At 42.2% G+C, this 27,753-nt stretch overlaps 1 protein-coding gene across 1 annotated transcript in view; it reads right to left on the bottom strand.

The window, feature by feature from the left end:
• Nucleotides 1–27,753, bottom strand: part of kcnh5b (potassium voltage-gated channel, subfamily H (eag-related), member 5b) — a 93,765-nt gene that overhangs the window by 2,706 nt on the left and 63,306 nt on the right. The window contains exons 8-10 of the mRNA XM_039009084.1: nucleotides 25,820–26,019; nucleotides 25,194–25,446; nucleotides 18,953–19,149 (exon numbers count right to left, since the gene is read on the bottom strand). Coding sequence (XP_038865012.1) covers nucleotides 18,953–19,149; nucleotides 25,194–25,446; nucleotides 25,820–26,019 — 650 coding nt within the window. The remainder of the gene's footprint in view (nucleotides 1–18,952; nucleotides 19,150–25,193; nucleotides 25,447–25,819; nucleotides 26,020–27,753) is intronic.

Below are 27,753 nucleotides of genomic sequence, written 5' to 3'. Positions count from 1 at the left end.
CGTAATGTCACTTAATGTCATTGTATCAAGCCCCCTGCTGGGTCAGTGGGCTAGTGTAGGGACAAGGAAGGGGAAAGAAAGGACTTGTCAATCACATCACCTGCAGATAGAATGTACTGTAGGCTTAATTGGGAGGCAGTGACAATTCATTACAAGACAACTAAAGCTTTTTCTGAAATGTAGTCTACATTTATGTGATTAGTCACTGTCTTGGTTCATCCAGTGCAGGGACAGCAAAATTGTGTCCATTTTTCTACACAAGACAATAGTGTTTCCCACTTCTTTTAATTACAGCATAACAGGTTAGCTTTTCTCTCTGTCAAACAGAGATTCTCTAGAGACCATGACTTGGGCAGCTTGAGTAGGTGGGTAGATTTGAATAAAGTTAAGGGGGGAAAAAGGTCTCAACTTTGATTGCCAGGTTAAGTGCTATACCGATTTGCATGGACCTCTTGAGTGAGAGGCAATTAGGCTTGGAAAAGAAACAAGGTTGTCATGGTAGTATGGATGGCATCCTTGGGAAGCTAAAACTCAAGACACATACTTTGACCACACGGCTCTCAGACAAGTGGCTTGACTTATTTTCAGTATTCAACCTAATTTCACTGACCCAATTATTCTCTCCATCTGTCTGTTAAGGAACTTTTTACTTTATTTTACATCCATATGATAGAGCAGGACAAATGACAAACCATCGCTATCAATAGGGATGAATGGCCTTTTCATTACGGTTTACCGAGGAGTACTCTTCACAATATCTGACTACATTACAGTCATTCTGCCTGAGTTATTCTCAGATACGGCAGCTTTCCACCTATGTGGGAACTCAAGTCATATCATTCAAACATAAAATTGGGGATATCAGTTAAGGGTACGATAAGTTAATGATATCGGGAATACACAAGCATTATTTGTCGAAACATGTATGGGAGACAAAATGGATGTGCATGTAGGCATCGTCCCCTCCAAGTTCATCCTGCCTTCCTCTGAGAGAGGGGCTTTGAGCTCCTAGAGAGACAGGACAGTATGCAGATGTCGTAATGTGTATGGTAATGGAGAGGAGAGTTAGCAGTGTAGCCGGAAGGGGAGCAGCTATGAGCTCACCCCACAAGACGGTACAGAACATAAAATAGCCATCAAACATAAAACAACAAGAAACACGGACACAGACACAAACAGACAGATTAATTATTCAGATGAAAAGAGGGCCTGGAGTACTTTCAAGTTTTTTTTAGAGAGGGGCAGTAAGGGTGAGTTGATAATTGAAGCATGAAAACAGACCGACTACACCTGTTCTACCCTACAGAGACTTATCGAAGGAAACAAAAACTAACTTCCACAAACATATTTGATTTATTTTGCCTTTATTTAACTAGGTAAGTAATTGAGAAAACATTCTCTTTTACAATAACAACCTGACCAAGATGGAGAAAATACAAACACACCAGGATGACCTGATTCTCTCAACTCTAATAAGTTTGTTGTTAATACAAATCCAACCTTTCTAACCCCATTAGAAGTTTTTATTTTTTAAACTAGAAGAACGGCTGCCACTGAAATCTCTAAAATATGTAAAGAAAGAAAGAATAACTTAGAAATACACAGCCCCTTGCGGCCTATTCTAGAATATACTATACTATACAGTCTATGTATATCAACAAGCATTTTCCTTGCAGACAGTTCGGCAGACTGAGGGGAAAATTATTCCAAGCAGCATTGCGTAGGCTCTATTTTTGGAGCAGACTTCAAAGCTCGTTGAAAAAACAGAAATACAATGAACCTCAAATCAATAAACTCCTACCCTGGTTCAAAGTAGAAATAAAAATAGTACAATCCTATGTTTACACAGTGGATGAAGTAATATTTGGGCCAGAGGGGGAGAAAGGGTTCAAGGTCCTTATGAACCGCTCACTACAAGGGTGTGTTTGGTCTGCCTTTGAACTGTCTTTTTCTTCTCTGAGGCTCCGTTGTAATAATCTACCTCTGGCTCAAGAGAAAGAAGTGATGGAGAGAGTGCTAGAAACAGAGTGTGGAGAAAAAGAGGGAGAGGGGAGGGGACAGAGACAGAAAGAAATCGAGAAACAACGATTGTTGTCTTATCTCCAAAACTCAATATCAAATAGGGCCCATGAGGAATTGGTTGCCTTGTACTGAGGGCCATGATTAACCCTGCCTCTATCTATCTCCCTCTCAATTCCAACACACCACCCCCTTTCTACTTTCTCACACTTGATGTCTCTTTTCTCCTATCCTCGCTTTCTCTCGCCCTCTCTCTCTCTCTCTCTCTGCATTTATCCCTCTCTCTTTCTGTATCTCTCCCTCTCCCTCTCCTGACATCCCTATCAACATGATATCTTCATTTATTAATGATAGTGCACTGGGAATTGTCCAGTCAGGCTCATTCATTGTTGCGGTTGTGGTCTTGGTAAGCCTGATAAACCTGATAGGCTACAGTGTGCAGCACTGTGCCAATGACAAACAAGCCTGTTAGAAAGGTAGTGTACCACTGACGTCATAGGTCACACGTTGCCACCACAACACTATCAAAACCTGCCTCCATGCAGTATTGTAGGAAAACACTGTAGGATGTGCTGCCAATTACTGAGATGGCTGAGATGCGTGCTGCTGAGCTATGTCACATTGTCACAAGTCACTCCTCTCCCCCGACTCATTATGACAGAGATGATAATCAAAAGCCTAGTTAATTTCTCCACTTTCAGGTGCTGAGGTAAAAATGTATCTAATCAGCAGTGCTCCAGTGGCAGAGCCAAGCCTAGTCAGCACACTGACTGAAAAAGGTCCAAGCACTTAAATATACAGCTGCCAGCATGCAGACCTTCTACTAATATAAATTATGCAAAGCACTCAGAGTAATAAAACATGATATAACTGCAGTGAAACACTTCTCCAAGTACACCCCCTATTTCAAAAACACCCCAAGCCTGCAGGAGAATGCAGGGCCAGGGAGTGGGAGGTACTGTAATTGTGTAATTCCTGGGAGGAGATATTGGTCAGGGAAGCTAATCCTGGTAGCTGGATGGTCTGGGGGTGTGTAGGTGGTCTCATCTCTCCTCTTGATTAGATTTAGAGTTATCTTACAGAGTTATATTTATCCCAGTAAGCTAGAGAGTGGATGTTCCTGGAGCATGGGGTATGTGATAGATACTCTGTTGGCTCTCTAACAATACTCGCACAATCACAGAATCAGAATGAATACAGGATCCAAATTGTACCCCTGACTCCCGCACCGCATGCCAACCCTTCGGTTCAAACTCATAATCAAAATGTATTGCTAACTTGGATGTGAGGCTGAAATCCCACATTCATATATTGAAGAGGGATAGATGATGCAGAGCTGTGGAGGCACAGTCAGAACTCCAGACCAAACTCTGTCATTCTGTCACGTTTTCCTGGAATATGAGGAGAGATGCTTGTCCATTTCTCCATACCGCCTTCTCTCTGTCTCTGGGCAGCCCCATCACACAGGCCCTGGGAGTGGGGGCAGGAGAGAAAGGGAGAGAAAGGGACTTGTACTCCCCCTCTGGGAAGCGTCTCTATAGGCGAATGGATGACACATCACTGCTCCCTAGGTGATCCAGCCTGTCATCCTCCTCCCACTCCGGTCACAAATATACATGCCAGGGGAGGGGGAAGGGCCACACATAAGCACACACGTATACGAGGAAGCACACACACACACACACACTGGAAAGCACATGTACGCACATGCACGGAGACACACACGCACATGTGGCACACACACATACCTACACACACACAAGCCTTAAGGTGAGTCATAACGGAGGCTAGGAGATATTGCAATAGGAGCTCAATCTAGACTGTGTGGTGAAGAAGCATCTTAAAAAGCACAGAGTGGATTAGAGAGCAGTACATGGAGTGTCCATGGCCGCTTGAACATTTCAAAGTGTCTATGTTTTTCTGTTCTGATGTAGAGACTGCAGAGATAATCTACCCTGTCTCTCTTAATGTAGCTCTCTAGCTCTGCCTTCTTCTACTCCACATAAAAAAGTGGGTCAATTTTCTTCTTAAGTTCAGCAATTCATTATTTACCAGACAGAACAGAGAAAATGAGACTCTCTGCATGGATGACTTCCTCATCTCCCCTCCTCCTCCTCCTGCTCAGCTCTCTCCATCTCACCTGATCACTGCATTGCCTTCCACACACACATAGACCTGCCGTTCTCTTGCTGAAATCAGGAAAACACTTACAACAAATCACCATTCTGGACTTCAGCCTGGACTTCACTTTTCTGTATTAAACTCCCTACCCCAGCATATCCTCTCTCTCTCTCACACGCACACGCACACTTCTCCATAGTCACAGTGATTCCTCATGAAACCCAGACAAAAAATATATAATGATTTTGAGTATTTTCACAAAATGTCATCCATAGAATAGTTCTTTGGCGGAAGAATTGTTGACATATATTTAACATTTGTATCTAAAAGCATAATTGAGAAATCATTTGGCATATTTATGACCTTTTGGCATGACCAAGGCCTCCTTTAAGACTCCATAGTGTTTCATCTGTGTAGGTGCTACAGAGCAAACTTTGGTGTCATATGAAGCTTTAACGTTTGCTCTGTAATATGTGAAGTATTTAGTAATTTTTTACATTAATTTATGAATATTGACAAATATAAACATGAATATTGAAAATATACCATTTATGATTTGGCACATTTTTTGGTAACACTTTATTTGGATAGTCTGTGGAGCATCTACAGGTGGACTATCTGTAACATTTCAACAAGCGATCTCCTAACCCTAACCTTAACCCTTATCCTAACCCCTAAACTTAACCCTTACCCTAACACTTATTCTAAAACTTACCCTAGCCCTTACCGTAACCCTAGCTGCTTATCAACAGATAGTCAGATGCTTATCAACAGATAAATGTTGATAGCATGACCATCTGTAGTGCATCTGCAGATGGACTACCCAAATAAAGTGTGACCAATTTTTCAATATATTGTCGAACAAAATATACTCTATGGCGGCTATTCCCAAACTGGGGTAATGCCGTCGGAGGTACGCCAAATAAAAATGTGATTCACATTTTCAAACAGTCCATTTCGATTTTCCAACGGGGCTATACATTTGGGTGATGTCTCACAACCCTTTGTAAGTGTTAGAGTTAGGGCTAGGGTAAGGGTTAAGTAGCCTCGTTGCACTGCCAAAAATAAAATAAACCATCTAGTGATCAGCGAAAAACAACACAATGTCAAATACAGGTACTAGTCAAATAATGAACATCCAATCACATTAACCGTTACTCTCCCGCGGGAATTCCACAAACGGTCCATATGTAGCCAAACGTAGCTGCTGCTCATTCCGTTTGCTCGAAAATTGATAAATGGTTAAAAAAAAGTAAGGCCCGTGTCCATAGAGACACATACCAGCTCTACTGGTAGTACTGCTACTACCAGCAGTACTACACCTGCACCTGTCGACGACACAAGTTGTTCTGCATCCACGAGCACATCCAATGCTATATCAAATTCTATATTTGTTGTTAGCCCAGCTAGCATGGACACTGAAATAAGCAAACAGGAAACCACTCACCCAGAGGCGGCACTCCTAGTGGCCGGAGACTTTAATGCAGGGAAACTTAAATCAGTTCTACCAACATGTTAAATTTGCAACCAGAGGAAAAACAATTCTAGATCACCTGTACTCCACACACAGAGACGCGTACAAAGCTCTCCCTCGCCCTCCATTTGGTAAATCCGACCATAATTCTATCCTCCTGATTCTTGCTTACAAGCAACAATTAAAGCAGGAAGCAACAGTGACTCGGTCTATAAAAAAGTGGCCAGGTGAAGCAGATGCTAAACGACAGGACTGTTTTGCTATCACAGACTGGAACATGTTCATGGATTCTTCCGATGACATTGAGGAATACACCACATCAGTCACTGGCTTTATCAATAAGTGCATCGAGGACGTCGTCCCCACAGTGACTGTACGTACATACCCCAACCAGAAGCCATGGATTACAGGCAACATTCGCACTGAGCTAAAAGGTAGAGCTGCCGCTTTCAAGGTGCTGGACTCTAACCCGGAAGCTTACAAGAAATCCTGCTATGCCCTCCGACGAACCGAACCATCAAACAGGCAAAGCGTCAATACAGGGCTGAGATTGAGTCATACTACACCGGCTCTGACGCTCGTCTTATGTGACAGGGCTTGCAAACTATTACAGACTACAAAGGGAAGCCCAGCCGCGAGCTGCCCAGTGACATGAGCCTACCAGATTATCTAAATCACTTCTATGCTCGCTTCGAGGCAAGCAACACTGAGGCATGCAACACTGAGGCAAGCAACACTGAGGCACCGACATCAGCTGTTCCGGACGACTGTGTGATCACGCTCTCCATAGCCAATGTGAGTAGGACCTTTAAACAGGTCAACATTCACAAGGCTGCGGGATGTTCTGACCAACTGGCAGGTGTCTTCACCGACATTTTCAACATGTCCCTGATTGAGTCTGTAATACCAACATGTTTCAAGCAGACCACCATAGTCCCTGTGCCCAAGAACACGAAGGCAGCCTGCCTAAATGACTACAGACCTGTAGCACTCACGTCCGTAGCCATGAAGTGCTTTGAAAGGCTGGTAATGGCTCACATCAACACCATTATCCCAGAAACCCTAGACCCACTCCAATTTGCATAACGCCCAAACAGATCCACAGATGATGCAATCTCTATTGCACTCCACACTGCCCTTTCCTACCTGGACAAAAGGAACACTTACGTGAGAATGCTATTCATTGACTACAGCTCAGCGTTCAACATCATAGTACCCTCAAAGCTCATCACTAAGCTAAGGATCCTAGGACTAAACACCTCCCTCTGCAACTGGATCCTAGACTTCCTGACAGGCTGCCCCCAGGTGGTGAGGGTAGGTAGCAACACATCTGCCACACTGATCCTCAACACTGGAGCCCCTCAGGGGTGCTTGCTCAGTCCGCTCCTGTACTCCCTGTTCACCCACGACTGCAGGGCCAGGCACGACTCCAACACCATCATTAAGTTTGCAGACGACACCGACAGCGACGAGACAGCCTATAGAGAGGAGGTCAGAGACCTGGCCGGGTGGTGCCAGAATAACAACCTATCCCTCAACGTAACCAAGACAAGGAGATGATTGTGGACTACAGGAAAAGGAGGACCGAGCACGTCCCCATTCTCATCGACGGGGCTGTAGTGGAGCAGGCTGAGAGCTTCAAATTCCTTGGTGTCCACATCACCAACAAACTAGAATGGTCCAAACACACCAAGACAGTTGTGAAGAGGGCACGACAAAGTCTATTCCCCCTCAGGAAACTAAAAAGATTTGGCAATGGTCCCGAGATCCTCAAAAGGTTCTACAACTGCAACATCGAGAGCATCCTGACCGGTTGCATCACTGCCTGGTACGGCAATTGCTCGGCCTCTGACCGCAAGGCACTACCGAAGGTAGTGCATACGGCCCAGTACATCACTGGGGCTAAGCTGCCTGCCATCCTGGACCTCTACACCAGGCGGTGTCAGAGGAAGGCCCTAAAAATTGTCAAAGACCCCAGCCACCCCAGTCATAGACTGTTCTCTCTACTACTGCATGGCAAGCGGTACCGGAGTGCCAAGTCTAGGACAAAAAGGCTTCTCAACAGTTTTTACCCCCAAGCCTTAAGACTCCTGAACAGGTAATCAAATGGCTACCCGGACTATTTGCATTGTGCCCCCCCCCCCCCCCCCCCCCAACCCCTCTTTTACGCTGCTGTTATTCTCTGTTTATCATATATACATAGTCACTTTAACTATACATTCATGTACATACTACCTCAATTGGCCCGACCAACCAGTGCCCCCGCACATTGGCTAACCGGGCTATCTGCACTGTGTCCCGCCACCCACCACCGCCACCCCCTCTTTTACGCTACTGCTACTCTCCGTTTATCATATATGCATAGTCACTTTAACCATATCTACATGTACATACTACCTCAATCAGCCCAACTAACCGGTGCCTGTATATAGCCTCGCTACTGTATATAGCCTCGCTACTGTTATTTTTCACTGTCTTTTTTACTGTTGTTTTTATTTCTTTACTTACCTATTGTTCACCTAATACCTTTTTTGCACTGTTGGTTAGAGCCTGTAAGTAAGCATTTCACTGTAAGGTCTACACCTGTTGTATTCGGCGCACGTGACAAATAAACTTTGATTTGATTTGTGAATCTGATGCAGCTGAAGAGCTACTGCCCCCCTTACCCGGGAAAGCACCGAACAACAGACAGGGACGTTGGACCATCGAAGAGGCACAAATATGATGAGAACTACATTGATTTGGGGTTCACTTATATTGGGAGTAGTGCCTTTCCTCAGCCACAGTGTGTTATATGTGCAAAAGTACTATCTCACAACTCAATGAAACCTTCACTCTTGCGCAGACATTTAGAAACGAAACATGCCAATTTGAAAAATGAGTTTTTGGAGTGAGAATTAAGACGTCTTTTGAGTATTATGACATGTATAGAAGCAACAGATACCATTAATAAGAAGGGGCTAGAAGCGTCTTATATTGTGAGCTACCGAGTGGCTAGGACAGGCAAGCCCCATACTATTGTGGAGGACTTAATTCTTCCTGCTGCCGCGGATATGGCTGGGGCAATGCTGGGGGAAAAGGCCCAAAATATTATACAGACAATGCCTTCATCAAACAACATTGTTTCACGACGCATCAGTGACATGGCAGGAAATGTTTTGAAACAATTACTGCTTCGCATAAAAGCCAGTGAATCCTAGGCGTTACAGCTGGATGAGTCGAAAACCGCAGGTCAGACGTGGCGGGCCTGGCACAGCTCCTGGTATATGTCCGTTACGTTTATGGGGGTTAATTAAGGAAGATATCCTCTTCTGCAATATTGACATTCTCTTCTGTGAACATTTTATTTAATCAGAAGCCACTGCCAGATTTCTGGATAGGGCTGCGCTCAGAGTATCATGCCTTGGTAAATTGCGTTGTTAAGACACTGATTCCCTTTGCAACCACGTACTTATGTGAGAGTGGATTCTCGGCCCTCACTAGCATGAAAACTAAATACAGGCACAGACTATGTGTGGAAAATGATTTAAGACTGAGACTCACTCCAATACAACCCAACATTGCAGAGTTATGTGCATCCTTTCAAGCACACCCTTCTCATTAACCTGTGGTGAGTTATTCACCATTTTTGATGAACAAATAAGGTTTAATATGTAAGATGGCTAAATTATTGATTATTATTATATTATTATTTGTGCCCTGGTCCTATAAGAGCTCTTTGTCATTTCCCACGAGCCGGGTTGTGACAAAAACTCACACTCATTCTTATGTTAAATAAATGTATCGTATTGTGTGTGTGTGTGTGGCAGGCTTACAATGGTGGCAAAAAACAACATTTGAGAGTGCGCTGACCCTGGTGCTGGAGGGGGTACGCAGCTGGAAGCTGAATGTTTGAAGGGTCTATGAAAAGTTTGGGAGTGGGATCTCTGCTACTTTTAGTGGTATTTGTAAGCATTACCAACTAATTGAATATGAAAATTGATTTAAAAAATGGTCACCATCTGCTGGTGATTTGGAGGATGTGTAAAAGGAGGGCTGTGATTGGTTACATTGCTTACTAGGGTTATATTTGACATTGACGATATATCGTGAAATGCAAGACGATATATCGTGATGTCAAGACTGTACTCTATTTCAGTGGTCAAAACTTTTATAATCCATGAAATATGTGTTCTTCCTACTTCAACTCACGCTACAACCAGCACTGCAACTGTAATGAATGAGTAGGAAAGTGTATCAATAGGCTTGCATTGTTATTATTAGCAGCTTGGGTCTTTTTTAGTATCAAGGAATATTTCACTTTCTCACTTCATAGGAGTAACAACATGAATTTGTGCATGAGGCAGAAATAATGCAGTGCGACTCGAGTTCCCCCATCAGCTGGAAGACGGTGTGTCCCTTTTTGGTCAGTGTCAGCGGAGGAAAGGGAGAGAGGAGGGATGTTGAGAGACGAAACCTCTGTCTGCTGCTCTCTCCTTCCGCTGAGACTGACCATCAGATGCAGGGATCATCAGCCCAGTAAAATAAAAATAAAAAGCGAATTATTTAAATGTATGCTCTTACCGGTGTGATCATATAGCCTACCTAAAAATGGTCCGAACACCAATGCATTGGCAGGGCAATTCAAGAAAAGCCTATATGCGGTGATAATGTATTGGGCCTATAGCCTACTGCACAAACCTCACAGTACTGTTTTTAATAGGTTAATGTTGCCTAGGCTTACATTTTTAATAAGTCATGTTCCAAAAAAATCACAGCGGTAGATTTCGGCTTGCATTTTGACTCAGAAAGTGATCTTGATTCAAAAAAGGTTGGTGACCACTGCTCTATTTGAAAATCACAAATCAAAACTGTGCAGTTTTATCAGTTAGGCTGTATCAGTGTGTTGAAAATGAACAAATAAACATATTTTCAGACAATATTTTCAATATTCATGTTTATATTTTTCAATATTCATAAATGAATTTAAAATGTTTTTATTGAAATCAAAATACTACTCATATTACTACTCATATGACACCGATTTTTCCTTTACAGCCTCTACAGATAAAACATTAAGGAGTCTTAATGGGTAAGGGCAAAATGTAATAACTATGCTTTGATTCATTATTTCTCAATTATGCTTTTAGATACAAATGTTAAATATGTCAACAATCATTCCTCCAAAAGACTATTCTATGGATTGATTACATTTTGTGAAAATCCCCAAAATCATGGTATTTTTTTGGTCTGGGTTTTTTGTGGAAACTCTCATTACTAATACATCAGTCGGCTGGTAAAAGTATCCTTGTCTGCAGGGTCAGGCGTCTCATACCATTGTCCTCCAAGCCCACAAGCTGTCCCAGCTAACAAACATAAACCATAGAAAAGAGCCCCTAACGACACAGATATTCTGTAAATATTTGGTGCACTCTGTGGATGTTCGCTTCTTAGGCTTTCAATCTAAATGTAAAAGAGGAATACTCCAGAGATCTAGAATTCTCTGAAAAGTATTGGTAGCCTAGTATTCGACAGCACGCACTGTGAAAATATTCAAAACTGATCATTTTAATACCAGAACCTTAAAGCGCTGCAGAAGTACAGTATAGATTTTGCTTAACAATGTGCAGTGGCCCCTTTAGGCAAAAGAAAAAGAGCAGACTTGCATGTGTTTTTTAAAGCAATATAGCTCTCTTTAGTCAGGTAAAGAGTCTAAAAGCCCTGAAGTGTTTTCTTAAATGAGAAAATGGTTAGGTAACTTAATGCTCATCTTACCAAGATAGAAGCAATCGCTCAGACTAAGAAAGAGAGAGAAAGGTGCTTTGTGTTGAAAATTCACAGGGCCCCATTTTTAACGTGAGCATTCAACTTTGTCTTTTGAAATCATTTGTCAAGTGTTGTATGAAATAATTAGATCAGGTGAAGGAACAACTTAAAATACATGAATTCAATGTTTTTATAATCAAAAGGATCAACAGTTTGAGTATTTGTTTCTGCATACCCACAAAGTATGCATTTATGAGATTATTTGAGAAAGACAAAAGTTCTGTTTGTTATGAAAGTACACTGTGTATGCTGAAATGCTAGAAAAACACCTTCCACACTTATTTACACCAGCCATAGTCACTAATGGACTGAATGACAGACATACAGTATGTCAGGAACTCCAGGTGCAGAATAGAAAGCAGGCCTGCCTCAGTACAGGTCCAGGGCTGACCCAAATAGCCGTCGTCATCTGCCTGATGGCTGTGTGACATCTCTCACACTGCATTGTGACTAATAAGATAATGAGTCATGGAGATGGAACTCAATCAGTGCTCCATCAGACCAATTCATTACACACACTCTCAAGCACCAGCCATGGTACCAGCTCACAAACTCAAAACAGGGACCAGGCCTTGCTGTCTCTGACTGGCCGCTTCCCATCTCTCCACTGGGATTCTCTGCCTCTGACCCTATTACGGGGGCTGAGTCACTGGCTTACTGGTGCTCTTCCATGCCGTCCCTAGGAGGGGTGTGTCACTTGAGTAGGTTGAGTCACTGACGTGATCTTCCTGTTCGGGTTGGCGCCCCCTTGGGTTCGTGCTGTGGGGGAGATCTTCATGGGCTATACTCAGCCTTGTCTCAGGGTAGTAAGTTGGTGGTTTGCAGATATCCCTATAGTGGTGTGGGGGCTGTGCTTTGGCAAAATGGGTGGGGTCATATTCTGCCTGGTTGGCCCTGTCCGGGGGTATTGTCGGACGGGGCCACAGTGTCTCCCGACCCCTCCTGTCTCAGCCTCCTGTATCTATGCTGCAATAGCTTGTGTCGGGGGGCTAGGGTCAGTCTGTTATATCTGGTGTAATTCTCCTGTCTTATCTTGTGTCCTGTGTGAATGTAAGTATGCTCCCTCTAATTCTCTCTCCCTCCCATGGGACCATGCCTCAGGACTACCTGGCCTCATGTCCACCTGGTCGTGCTGCTGCTCCAGTTTCAATTGTTCTGCCTGCGGCTATGGAACCCTGACCTGTTCACCGGACGTGCTACCTTGTCCTGGACCTGCGGTTTTCGACTCTCTCTCTCTACCGCACCTGCTGTCTCGAACTCTAAATTCTTGGCTATGAAAAACCAACTGACATTTACTCCTGAGGTGCTGACTTGTTGCACCCTCTACAACCACTGTTATTATTATTATTTGACCCTGCTGGTCATCTATGAACATTTGAACATCTTGGCCATGTACTGTTATAATCTCCACCCGGCACAGCCAGAAGAGGACAGGCCACCCCTCAGAGACTGGTTCCTCTATAGGTTTCTTCCTAGGTTCCCGCATTTCTAGGGAGTTTTTCCTAGCCACGTGCTGCTACAACTGCATTGCTTGCTGTTTGGAGTTTTAGGCTGCGTTTCTGTATAGCACTTTGTGACATCGGCTGATGCATTTGATTGATTTAATATAGCGGCAGTTCAACACACACACACACACACACACACACACACACACACACACACACACACACACACACACACACACACACACACACACATGCATAAACAGAGTATCAGCTCTGAGGGTAAAGGCTACCTCTGCTATTTCTCACTGGGAGATAGCAGACCGCCAACATGTCTGTGGGTGTTAACTGCTAAAAGGCCACAGTAAGTAAGGAGTCTATTAGTATTTAATATATAATTCATTATGTGAAAATGGCTTTGACAAAAGACCTATTGGGTGTAGAGAGAATAAACATGGTAAATACCTTTAGGATTAATAACCTAATAATGTGAGAATTACATTCCAGAGTTCCCTCAAGAGTGATAGGAAGTGCTGAACAATTAGTGTTTTTTGAGGTCGGTTCGGTTTCGGTTCCATTTATAAAAATGAATCGCGGTTATTTTTTAAACATTAAATACACTATGTTGAATGCTGTAATGGACAGATCACAATTTACTGGGGGGAGGGGTGGTCCAAAATAGGGAGGGTTGTCAAACTAGTTTTTGTTGCTTTGGGGAGGTTTGTGGGGTTTTTTATTGGGCAAAGAGGAGGGTAGTGTGTTTTTTCCATGGAGTAAATTCGCACTTTTGCAGGATTTACTCTATTATTTCTTCCATATAGACAAATTTCCTCATCTGCTTGCATGCTCCTCCCCTGTATCAAGGTGTTTTGGTACTTCCCTTATGGCCTACGCTTTTCCGTGTGCTAACTTTTACTATGCCACAGGTCAGTATAGTCTATCAGTCTAACGGTCTGTCCTGCCCTCTATCCACCATTCATAGTGACAATAGTGGTAGGTGGATCCTTTGTCCGCATCTGTAATAGGCTAACTAGCAATCATACAGTGCATTCGGAAAGAATTCAGACCCCTTGACCTAATTTTTTTTTTTTTATATCACATTTACATAAGTATTCAGATCCTTTACTCAGTACTTTGTTGAAGCGTCTTTAGCAGCGATTACAAACAACCTCAAGTCTTCTTGGGTGCGAAGCTACAAACTTGGCACACCTGTTGTTGGGGAGTTTCTCCCATTCTTCTCTGCAGATCCTCTCAGGCTCTGTCAGGTTGGATGGGGAGCGTTGCTGCACAGCTATTTTCAGGTCTCTTAGATCGGGTTAAAGTCCGGGCTCTGGCTGGGCCACTCAAGGACATTCAGAGACATGTCCCGAAGCCACTCCTGCGTTGTCTTGGCTGTGTGCTTAGGGGCATTGTCTTGTTGGAAGGTGAACCTTCACCCCCAGTTTGAGATCCTGAGCAGGTTTTCATTAAGGATCTCTATCTCTCTCTATTTTGCTCTGGTCATCTTTGTCTTGATCCTGACTAGTCTCCGAGTCCCTGCCTCTGAAAAACATCCCCTTAGCATGCTGCTGCCACCACCATGCTCCACCGTAGGGATGGTGCCAGGTTTCCTCCAGACGTAATGCATGGCATTCAGGCCAAAGACTTCAATCTCGGTTTCATCAGACCAGAGACTCTTGTTGCTCATGGTCTGAGAGTCTTAGGTGCCTTTGGCAAACTCCAAGTGGGCTGTCATGTGCCTTTTACTGAGGAGTGGCTTCCGTCTGGTCACTCTACCATAAAGTCCTGATTGGTGTAGTGCTGCAGAGATGGTTCCTTCCTGAAGGTTCTCCCATCTCTACAGAGGTACTCTAGAGCTCTGTCAGAGTGACCATCGGGTTCATGGTCACCTTCCTGACCAAGGCCCTTCTCCCCCGATTGCTCAGATTGGCCGGGCGGCCAGCTCTAGGAAGAGTCTTGGTGGTTCCAAACTTCTTCCATTTAAGAATGATGGAGGCCACTGTGTTCTTGGGAACCTTCAATGCTGCAGACATTTTTTGCTACCCTTCCCCAGATCTGTGCCTTGACACAATCCTGTCTCTGAGTTATATGTACAATTCCTTCGACCTCATGACTTGGTTTTTGTTCTGACATGAACTGTCAACTGTGGGACCTTTTATATAGACAGGTGTGTGCCTTTCCAAATCATGTCCAATCAATTGAATTTAACACAGGTGGACTCCAATCAAGTTGTAGAAACATCTCAAGGATGATCAATGGAAACAGGTTGCACCTGAGCTCAATTTCGAGTATCATAGCAAAAGGTCTGAATACTTATGTAAATAAGGTTTTTCTGTTTTTATTTATATATTAGCAACATTTTGAAAAATCTGTTTTCACTTTGTCATTATCGGGTATTGTGTGTAAATTGCTTTAACGTAACACAATGCGGAAAAAGTCAAGGGGTCTGAGTACTTTCCGAAGGCACTGTATCTGCAAGCTGTTGGCTAGAGCGCACGTGCCAATAGCAGAGTGGGCACATTCCCTACACCTACTGTACGCAACATGCTTAGTGACAAAACCATCAGCTTGCCTAGAGTTGAAGAAGCAATGGAAATCCATTGAACTTGTATTTTTTATGTATTTACACAGAGACTTTTATCTGTAACAAGTCAATTTGATGAAAACACAACTCTGATGGGAAAATGCTCCAGGATTTGGCAGTTTAAAAAAGAAAAGTTAATAACAATTTGGCTTAAGCACCATTCTCTCTCGCCTTATGCACAGGTGCGCCTGCTGCTGAGGGGAGAGAAAAACAGAGGAGCCTTGGCTTAGGCTACTGTTGATTGTGTAAAACAAAAGTTAGAGGAAAAAGAGTATGCCTATAGTGAAAAGCCTTCAAGGGTAATTTAATATAAGTTTTAATATGGTAGTGGACTAAGATAAGAAGAATGTAGGTTACTGTGCAACTCCCTATTCAGGTAGGATGCAATATTGGAACTTAAATGTATTTATAATCATTTGTTTTAGCATTATTATTATTATTGTATATCATTGTAAGGCTATTTATTAATCGAAACCAGTTCTGTAAATATGCTGAACCTATTTTGTTTAATTCTGTTGAGACATTTTCATTGGACAAATTAAATTTGATATGTCTTTTTAATTGTGTACTCCGTATTTATTTTAAGATACTGTAGGTTATAAGTAGGTCTGTTGTAAAATAAATTAGAGCCTATTTCTGTCATTTGTTGGGTATGGTAGGCACTTGCTTTTGTTGGTAATTGCTGTGATATATCCTGTGAAGGTTTAAACCAGTTTGCAAGTGTTTTGCTTCATTCTGTTATGCCATTTTCTTTGGCCTAATTGTTCCAACTGTAATGCTGTTTTTGCCGCAGCATAATAGCCTGCTCGTATGCCATCTGACATAAAGACATGCATGTCGGTACCGTAGCAAGCCGCCAGCATATCTCTATAATATAGAATAATATATGCCATTTACTGTAGCAGACGCTTTTATCCAAAGCGACTATCTCTCTCTCTATCTCTCTGGGGCTAGGCCTAAGCTTCTTGTTAAATATTAATATCACACAGTGGACCCTAAGCCTATACATGCAATGCCCTGATGCATTTAGTGCTCAAATCTCTGACAGCTGAACTGTGAGGTGGACAATTATTGTTTTAGGAAAGTAGCCTAAAAAACTATTTTTTTTAAATGTCTATAAAGTTTTGCATATACTATATATAGAAAGATAAGGAATAGTGTTTTTGTCATTTGTTATATGCTGTTTTTAAGGACACGTAAGTGTGGCTCATTTGGCCAATATACTTTGTTTTTTGATGGTGCTGGCTGAGCCAATTCGGATCTGAATGCATATGGGTCTGGTAAATTTCTCAAATGTCTGGTAAATTAAAATCTTCCCGGTCACGCTGTGCGGCGCCAAATTCTCCTAAAGTAAACCCCAAAATGTGAATATTGTTTTATGCAGATTTCAGAAAATTTGCATTAAAATCTGTCGCCAATTGGATGGGAACTTATAGACACCCTAAAGACTCTGCCAAGTGCGCTAGTCCAGTGTCACTTTGATTATGCCTGCACATCATGGTTCCCCAGCAGCCCCAAACATCTAAAGAATAAGCTCCAGACTAGGGTTGAATATTTTCTCATTATTTTACAAATGTTCCATCCAAGAATAATCACTTTTCTCTCAGGTAAGCCGGTATTTCCCTCCCAAAACAGAAGTATTCTAATATGTCTTGATTTGATTAGAGCTTTGGTCAGCATGAAAATTCAAGCCTGATGCTACCTGAGCCTGATAAGCCATACATTAAATACATTTTATGAGCCCTACATTAATGACATTTTATGAGCCCAAGCCCAAAAAAAACAAAATGATTGTGCCGTTATCCAATAGACAGCCTATGAAAGGCTACCACACATTACACATGACAGAAAAACATAAAAGCCCATAGATGTACTGTAGCTATGTTAAAAAATAAGGTGACCCCCAAAAGCCAGAGATGTGTACATTAGATGTGCGTTCAGTCCTTATATTACTGTAGCATATGCTGCAGAAAATGTAGGGACCACAATGGAAATAAGTCCCCGACTTTATTGTGCAATCATGGTAACTTTTAAAATGATTTGTGTATATACTGTATGTATTTTTATAATAAAATGAATCAATCAATCAATCCAAACTGTGCAGAGGCCATTGATGAATCAAATCAAAAAAGTTTAACGACATTCAGAGATCGTCAAGCCAAGCCTTCGATACTGGGTAAGGCTACAAGGTAAGGAGGGATGTGTTTTCTGTTTGTCGAGATTGACATCTATTTATTGTGGTGTTGAAAACGCAAACCACGTCAGTATGTTTTTTTTTCTTTATTGGTTATGTGGTACATTGGCACAGAAACCTGATGGTGAAAAATGAACTGCATATACAGTATTTTATTTAAGTATAAAGATGGCATCAAAATGCTGAAAATCTACCTTCCCCCTAGCTGAGCATTGTCTGCAGCCAGCTCTGATTGTGAAGTAATGAAACAGGCAGAGAGAGTGAGCTCCCCTGTGATGGTCAGCGAACCCTCAACCTTCTGACCCGTAGCACTGCGTGGCATCGATTGTGCCACAAAAGCAAAGTAGATAGATACTCAATACAGTTAATGCTATTTGTGGTCGTAAACATGGTTTTGAGTTAATTCTATGAGGGGGGAGGGTGTTTAATTTATTTTACAGTACAAGGGACACATTGAGTTGAACGAGCAGTCCCAAACAACACTGAATAAAACAATTAATAAAAGTCCCATGATGGTAGTGACTGCCCATAACGGCTTATCACTTACTAACCATCATTTATTCACATTAATATACTTAATAAAATATTTCAGTTGTGTATATTACATTTGTTTTATTTGATTACCAAGTCATCATCTCATCTCTATAGAGCTGCTGCCTATGCTGTCTGACAAAATCATTATTTTAGTAATGCTTCAAAGTTAATTAGACATACTTTTATGGCTACTGAATACCAACTATCAGTCACTTAGATCATCTATTTTCAGGTAGAGATACCAAGAGAAGACACTGCTCTCTATCTCTCTCGATCACGCATTCTTCTCTCGAATCTCTCGCTCAGTGTCTGTCCCACACTGATCTAATGTAGCAGAAGTAAATAAAATAAAAAACAGACCGGACAAGTAGGCATACAATGGATTATGGTGATTGTAGTTAATTACCACATTTTCTGCTCTAAACTATATAGAATATTGGCCTGTTGGAAACTACAACATCGCACAGTTCAGGCTTGATATGATTTATCTCTAGAGAAACTGTGCAATGTGCACATTGAGCTCACCGAAAAAGAAAAAAGAAAGAAAAGGAATTCAAATAAAACTGAAATTTCAGTTAATGCTCAGCACTAGTGATCGGAGAACTAACTATCTGCAGTCAAGGAGAAAGGCAACAAAAGCGCTCTGCAAAAGTTTTAGATAAGAAAATAGGATACAGAAGAGGGAGGAAAAAGGAGGAGGACTGACATGTGGTTGTCAGTGAGTGTGTGTGTGTGTGTGGTGTGTTGTGCGTGCGTGCGTGTCACTGCGTAACTCATACCCGCTTGCGTAGGTTGCAGGTGAGGATAAGGTTGCGTGAGAAGGAGTTCGCAAAGGCTGTGTAGAACTCCAGAACCTTGTGCAGTGCCTCTCTCTTGATGACGTGCAGGTCGCAGTACGTCAGCGCCCGCACGTTAGCACACGCGTGTGCAAGAGTGGTCTCTTTCCAGAACACATCTCCAAACACATCTCCTTTACCTGAGAGAGGGGAAAGATAAAATGAGAGATGTGTGGGAGACAAAATAGTACAATATTTAGTATTTTCTCAGTGAAATCACCAGTCACAGATGTTATGGATATTTTGAGATCTGAGGTTTCAAGGTTTCCTTAGCAATGAGGTTATCTGGCTGAGACCTTAGCAACCAAAGATACTCATTACTCAGAGCACAGTAAAATGTTACAAGCTGATTTACTCTACAGCCAGTAAAGACCAATAAAAACATATTATTCTCATTTCAACCATCTAAAATTATCATAAACTGTCAGTTGAATATCAAATCAATGGTTCACTTGAAGGGATTGCACTAGTATCACCAAATGAAAACCAATGAAACTCAGTCCAACCAGTCTACCATACAGCAGAGAACCCAAACATCAGAACCACAACACAGACAGGATGTGTGAATACCATTTCCCTATTGGGTCTGAGGAACCATCCAACTAAAGAGTCCTGTAGTGCTGGATGCTCGGTGCTGGAAGCCCCCCCTTAGAGGCACAGCACGCCACCAATTATTGGAGCCGATATGGAGAAGGTCAGAGAGATCAGCCTGGTGGCTCTAGAGGAGTTAGAGGTCAGCATCAACCTGAGAAGAGGTGTCTTACTGTCTGTGGTTGGAGATCAATGCAGCGCTACTCTCACACTACAATCATCCTTTGTGGAGGTGGATGGGAGTGAATTCAGTGTTTCATGTTTGTGTGATCAATGGTGGTCATGGTGACAACTAGAGCTCTATGTAAGCTAGCAGATTTCTGTGACTAGAGCACAGTGCTGAGGCGGACTGATACAGTTTCATCTCCCTCCGTTTACTGCATATCCAATCAGTTCACTGGGCCAGAACATATTGCTGTGTGAATAATTTTCCCCACTAAAATTCCCTTTCTCATAAAGCAGCATGAATAATAGATTCCGAAATTAGTCCAATCATCGTTTCACGAAACACAACTAAGCCAGAACAGAGGAGAAAATCATAAACTGATAAGGCCGATGGAATATTGTTTGATGGAAAGTTGCTGTAGCCCTGTGGCCAGTGGAATGGATTATTAAAGGTATGTGATTCTGCAGGTTGTCCAAGTATAGGCGTGTTACAGTGGGAGTGTTGAAGGCAGTCCTCTCCTCTGCTAGTGGGCTGCTAATGAAGAAGAGAGAAAGGATCCACAGCTAAGAGTTAGCTTAGTGATTGCCAGGGGAAATCAGAGGGGTCTCTCTTTCTGTCTCGCTCTGTATCTGTCTCTCTCCCTCGTCAGCTATGAGCCCCAGCTATTTCTCTTGCCTGTTAGCACCTCTACCTCCAGGGGGAGGCAGGCACAGAGTTGGCCAAGGCTAAAGGGAGGTGTTCACTGTTTGCCCACGAGACATACAGCAGTCAGCTAACCCTGCCACCATAGTATTGTCAAGTTTTGCAACCAGTCTATGACTAGAATCACATACCTACAGTAAAGTGGAATTGAGCAGGGTGAATAGCAACATATCTGGCACCAAATGAGGCGTGACAGATGAGTAGTGCTCATAACTTACCATCAACAATATTAAACATGATAGAACAAACGTACAGACTACCATTGTGCAGAGAGAGTTAATGCTCTCAGGAGGATGTTACACTAATGTGCCTTCTTCCTCTCGTGCTGCGCCCCCCCACGGCTCCCCCACCGTGGGTCTCCTGCAGTGTCGATCTGCTCTAAATCATCACAGCAGCACCAGGCATGCACCCCCCCCTAACCATCCATGCCCCCTACGAAGTCTGTAAATGTGATCCCGGGACCACCTGTGGTGGCAAGACAGACGTCTCACGTCGGTGTCCATTTGAGCTGCTGATTAATGTCCTCCATGTTGTGAGGCAATTCATCTGTGGCTAATATACTTTTTATGAAGCTCTAACTACAGCCCTACTCTAGCTCCTAATGAAGTTAAAGTGGAAAAGCAATAAAATAGCCTGCGAAAACACCTGCTGGCACTACAGCTCTGCTGGTGTCCAACTCTGTCTTTATCTTTCGCTTCTCTCTTCCTTTCTATTGTATATGCCTATTTTTTTGTTGCTGTTTGAGTTGACAAGGCATCAGCCAAACCCCAGAAACAACATCATCCACAATAGTGATAGTCCCTGCGGTTATCGCGGGGTGGACGAGTTTAGTGTCATTAAATATTGTGTGGCTGAAGGGCGGGTTGAATTAAGAGAAACAATACCATAAAAAAATCCATTAATGCATAATTATTGCGTAATTTATATAGTTTACATTGTCTTTTTTCTTTCATTCTTTTAGGTTATCTGGTATTAGTGCATAAGCCTAAACTTTAGGGTCTAACTGTACGCGCGCCAAATTGCATACTTTTGGGAACTGGCAGAAAAAGTTAACATCAATCACGGAGGCAAAAATTACATTGTCGAACTTAAATTCAATAAGACAAAAGCCGCGAAAGGAGAGTTAAAAATTAAGAGAAGGGAAGGCCAAAAAAAGTATTGTTTGGAAAATATTTGGTGAAGTGGTAAAAAAAAGATGATAGCAGTGCCGGCTATGTTATTGTGTGATGAATGTGAGAAACTATACAAATTCGACAGTCACAAGACTTCAAATAGGCCTATGGCATTTCAAGGAAACTGTAGCCTACTGTTTAGATCGGTTAAATAGAAACTGAAATCTGGACATTGATTAACCAGAATATAACCTACTGTTTTTTGGCAAACTCCAAAGTCCTCTGATAATACTACTCACGAGCGAATCGACATTCCTGTGCTTTGAGAGGAATGTCTGAATGCTTTTGTTTATACGAAAACTGCATTGTTGGTTAAGGGCTTGTAAGTAAGCATTTCACTGTAAGGTCTACACCTGTAGTATTTCGGCACATGTGACAAATAATATTTTATTTTGCGCGATTGAATTGAACTCTGTCAAATGCGTCATAAAAAAATATTGCGCCTATTTAATGCAACCCTTGCTGTTATTAGATCGCAAAGCAGCATACAACTGAGCTAAACATTTGGAACAAGTTCACTTTCTCATCCATAGCCTAACATCTCATATCAGGTGCAAGTTTAGCTCACATCTGAAGGCTGCCCCCACATATAGAATGCGGATCGCTAAAATATCCTAATGATTATGATCACACTTCCTCAATTCAAATGTTGTCGACACTATACCAAAGATGATTTGGTATGGTTTAGAAACTCGAGTTATCAGTGTAGCCTGTTATCGCCTGGACTTTTTGAAATATCTTCACACTTTCAGGCTTCCGTCATAACTGTCAATGTATAAAAAAAATTTTTTTAAAAAAGAGTTACAGGGGGCAGTTTGGAAAAAAACGTATCGGAAAAAAACTTATCCCGTCCGAATCGCCCTCTGGAATAAATACACGTTCTCGAATAGGGCTACAGGCTTAATAATAACTACTGCGGAATTAAGCATTTATTGTAGTAAAATGTTAGATACGATCTGTAGAGGTGCTGTATTCATCATAAAAGCATCATAAAAGCTGATAGAAGCTGACCATATAAAATATGTATCGAAGCCAAACTGAAATCTTATCAGAACACATCGGGTCGTTTTCACAGCTTTCTTTTTCCTTACAACCGGTCGAACTGATGTCATTTGGACTCTTTGTACAGAAAATCTTTCCCGTTTGTTATTGCTTTATTGTACTTTCTCCCAAGTACCTAAACATCTTTGCTCCGCGAAATATGACAGAGAAAACTTTACCGATGTCACCTAGTTTGAAGCGATCGATTACAATATCGATCGATTACAATATTCTGTTGAGCAAGGTTTTATTTATTCTTCTAGGGCAACATATAATGACAAAAGAGGAGCTATATGTATCCAGTGGCGGCCACTGCCCCACCTGTTTTGAGCCCCACCTAGGGGGTTGCCTGTTTTGCATGTTATTTTTACACCTTAATACGTGTCAAATATCAGTTCGCAAACAATGTAAAAAAATTACTAATAATTGAGTAAATAAAGCCGCATACAAACTTGGTCTCTCTTTTGCTTTCTTGAATAAGGCATCTCCAAAATGCAGGTGTTTCAGCCTAGCTCAGTGATTTATGTGGTGGTGGGGCAGCCAGCAGAAAATACAGGACTGTAGGTTGGTAATGTTCTCTAGTTGTGCCGTGATTGGTTAATGTTCTCTAGTTGCGCCTGTTCTTGGCTCAGTGTTCTGTCACTCATGGGGACACTACATCACCGCCCAATCTAAGGGTAGAGCTCGAAAATTCAAGCACCTTGGGTGCTGCCATAAAGTTACATTAAAAGTGCCCATCCAAGAAGGCTCAAGGTCATTGGCCACAGATATAACGAGATTTGACATCGTTTTTTCTACATTAGCTTTGATTGCACTTATCATATCAACATCATACTTTCAAAATCTTAGCTAGCAAGCTAGCAGTCATCATCATGAATCAAGTCGACAATCTACTGGCAAATGATTTTTAATCCTTGTCATATGAAGATAAATAATGAAGAGAAATTATAGATAAAACGTATCGGTGCTCAACGGCCATTGGACATAAACATTACACACAAGTTGGAAATCGCAAATTCAACAATGAGAGGTTTGGAAGGAATCAGAGGATAACTGCAAGCATTGCAAAGCTTAAAAGGATAAACATTTAACATTGGCCATACTGTCAATCCAGCATGACTTCTGCCACGCTCAAAACAACTGGAAACTCAAAACTAGGCAGTCTGACTTAAGTGAGTTCAAGACAACGAGAAACTTGGAAAAAAACTTGGAAAATACGTTTTGAACGGTCATCCAACTCGGAATTGCAAGTCCGGAACTCGGGCCTCTTTCTAGAGCTCCGACATGAAGATCACTGACGTCATCATGATTCAACCTTGTTTTTTCAGAGTTCCCAGTTGTATTCAAAGCACCATAAATCCAGAAAATGGCAGACTTTGATTACAAAGTTTGATGACAAAATTTGCCCACGAAGAACCACCGTGCCTTGTTCAAGTGAGCACAGCACAACAAGGTGAGTCCAAAAAAGTATTGTATGCTGCTGCATAAATTATGTAATATGCCAGGGAGATATATATACTGTAGCAAAGAAAGTAATACTAAGTGTACAGTATGTTGTGTAGTAAGCTGTTAGTAGCCCATGTTCCTCACCCTAATAATTTGGTCCCTTTTCAGCTCTTAATTTCACCTACTGTTCTGACTTGGTGGTGCACATATAGCCTATAGCCTGTTTTAGAGAAATGTAATCATTGAATATTGTAGAGAGCTTTCATTGTCTACTTATATGCCCCCTTTATTTATCCTATGGTTCTGACTTGTATAGGGAGAATACTGTAAGAACGGCCCATGTTCGGAATTCTTTCGCTGTACATTTCAAAAGTGCTGAACAAATTTATATTGACTCCGTCCGTCCTAGCTTGCTCATTAATATCTTAATCGGAATGACGGATTCCCTCTTATCCACTCGTCGTCCCCTTATGCCATAGTTTGTACATCTCAATTGTCAGTAGAAACCATATTTGTTTAAACAAGTCAGCCATATCAGCTATGTTTTTTTTAAATGCAGTAAATGAGACTGAATGAACTGTTTCACTGCCAGACAAGGCTCAGCTGATAGCCAAGTGTAGCAGTGGTAAGGTGCTGGGACTGCTGTTGGGACAGCTTTATGTAGGTCCTAACAGTTTGTGGACCCCGTTTGTCACCGTTATAGTGCAATTAATGTATTGTTTAGTGTTGTGTTGTGGCTTTGCTGGCATGCATTGTTTATAGTTTGCCCCACCAAGATTTACATGCTAAAATCGCCACTGCATGTATCTAACTATAGACATTATAAGCAGAAACATATCTAAATAAGGCAAAACAAAATCCTGCACACGCTGTCAAAGGTTGGGTGCGGGCCTCAGATTTTCACATTAAAGTTGGTGGTTGCGGATTAGTTTTTAGCAATTGCGGGCTGTTGCAGGTGAACAAACAGCTGACCCGCACACCACTAATCCACAGACAAACTCAAGAACTCACCAGTAAGTTGGTGTGGAAACTAGAGAAAGATGCCATGATGCATTTTGCTGCTCACCTAGAATAGCGATGACCTCATCGTCCTGGATGACCTCCAGTGACCCTGACACCACAAAGCAGAGTGTGTCGACGCTCTCCCCAGCATGGAAGATGAGGTCCCCGGGGGCGCAGTGGATGGTCTGGAACTCCCCGGCTAGCGAGCGCAGGCAGCCGTCACTGGCCAGGCGGAACGCAGGGTGCTCATTGAACACCTTCCGGTTCAGGTGAACACAGATGTCTGCTCGCATGTCTTTAGGACAGATAGACAGCACCTGGAGAGAGGACAGACAGACACCTGTCCATCAGGCTTTCAGGTTGTTTGTATTACTTTCAAATCAAATCAAATTGTATTGTCACATACACATGTTTAGCAGATGTTACTGAGGGTGTAGCGAAATTCTTGTGGTATAGTATGGGTTTCACCATTGTACTGAGCCATTGCGGTATTGTGTAGTCCCATTCATTAGAATCCAATGTGTTCTACAAGACGTCTGCAGTTATCTCATAACCATACTACTACTGCATCTATGCTCTAACCCCAGCCATGGTGTTGTTAGATCCCATCCTTCCTGTCCTGTAACCGCAGGCAGCCCTGGTGTTGTTAGGCCTATCTCTCCTGGGTCCAAGCTCAGGGGCATGGCTCACCTTCTCAGTGTCGATGCCCTTGGACATGGACCATGTAGAGACAATGTAGTCCATCACCCTCTCACTCAGCCCATTGGGCACCTGGTAGAGCTTGAGGAAGTCCCTCACGTTGTTCAGCATCTCGTGGTAGCGGTTGGTGTTGGCGTACATCTGCTGGAAGATGGTGGTCACATTTCCAAAGATGGTGGCGTACAGGAGAGCTGGAGAAGAAAGGGAAATTATCTTTCAAATACAGTTGTCATAAAATGAAATGAGCTGAAGTGAGTGGTAATGACAGGTGACAGATTGTGTATATAATGGTGTTCATGTACTCCATAGGAGAAAGAAGGGGGAGAGTTCCAGAACCACTAGCGTTCCACAAGGCTTACTGACAGCCTCCAACGCTGTGATTGTAACCTAGCTCACTGTTACCATAGAGACCTTACCCAAAAATAGTTCTGTCTTCTTCTCCCAGCCAATAAAAAGACAATAAAAGACAAGAAATAACAACTTTAAAGACTTAACAATGGGGGAGGGATCCGCGCTGGCACATGATCCAGAGAAAAGAGGCTGGCAGGCTGGCTGTTGAGAATGATTCAGCAGGCAGGAAGGGCACATGTTCCTTCCTTCCCTGTGGAATTATTAATAACTACTCTCCTCTCAATGCAGACAGATTCAAACAGCTGCACCTCACACCTGACATCAATGCACCTGTGAACGACTGCTGACAGTGTTGTTTAGTCAACTTCAACAGACCGCAGGGTGACAATACCAACTTGTACATTTCAGATTAAAAGTCTAGTTTCTAAATCTAAAACACCTCTGGAAATAAATCCAGGTATTTGGATACTTGTTAATGTAACTCAAAAACACAAATTGAAGATAGCATTGGCATTCTACCTTATCTCTTCAAGTCAAAGACCAAGTCAGAGGGCATGGCCTTAGCTCTGCGCTTGCCAGCCTGGCCTCAGAGCCAAACGAAACATACTTGACATATTTCTGAGCACCTCTAAGACATATGATACCAAACAATGGTCTAGTTACTTTAGACAGAAACGAAAGTAGGGAGGTTGGTTGGGAAGCATGGGTGGGTGGGTGTAATCTGCGACCGTCTAGCAATCCAAAGGTTGCGTGTTCGAGGTTGCGTCGGGGACAACTGTAGCATTTTAGCTAAGCCTTCCCCCTAACCCTTATTCTAACCCAAATCACCGACATGCTACATTGTCGTTTTAGTTCCCCTAACCTTTCACATAAATTATTCTCATAATTCTCCTTTGTTGTTACAAGCAACCTGGACTCAGAGAAAGACTCCAAAACTATACATCCTCCAATAGGTATGATGACTTAAGAACATAGTTAAATAAAGGTTAAATAAATCTAATAAAATAAATCTAAAATATTCCAACATCATCCAATTCGTATGCTATTGTATGACCTGGTAAGACGTATGATACTAAACGTCCTCTAATTCGTATGATATTGTACGACCACTATTCCATTCATAATGTAACCTAACGTAACATAACATATCATACTAAATGGAGTGTCACAGATTTATTTAACAGAATAATACGAATTGCCTTGAGACTACATTGCAGAGCCTGGTCCAAAACCACAACTCAACACATTAATGTCCAATAAATGTCTATGACGCAATGGTCAAGCAGCCAATCACTGGCACTAACAGCCAATTGAAACTACTTTTCTTTCCAAAAGTACCACAACCGTGTAAATCTATTTTGACAAGGTGTAATTGTGTATCAGGCCTTCCCTTTCTAAGTAAACATTCTTGCAGTGTCTCTAAGTAATAATTGACTGAACAATGTGCAGAGGCAGCATGCATAAGTCATACTCTCACCCCCAAGAGGGAACTATCATTTCTATCATCAGAATTCTCATTGAGTAAAGAAATATTATTTAGCGTTGACATTGTGGGGTTTATTTTTCATTAGGTC

The sequence above is a fragment of the Salvelinus namaycush genome, chromosome 15, assembly GCF_016432855.1.
Source record: "Salvelinus namaycush isolate Seneca chromosome 15, SaNama_1.0, whole genome shotgun sequence".
NCBI classification, from domain to species: Eukaryota; Metazoa; Chordata; class Actinopteri; order Salmoniformes; family Salmonidae; genus Salvelinus; species Salvelinus namaycush.
The sequence above is the reverse complement of the archived record's forward strand: the minus strand, read 5'-3'. Positions and strand labels throughout refer to the sequence as shown.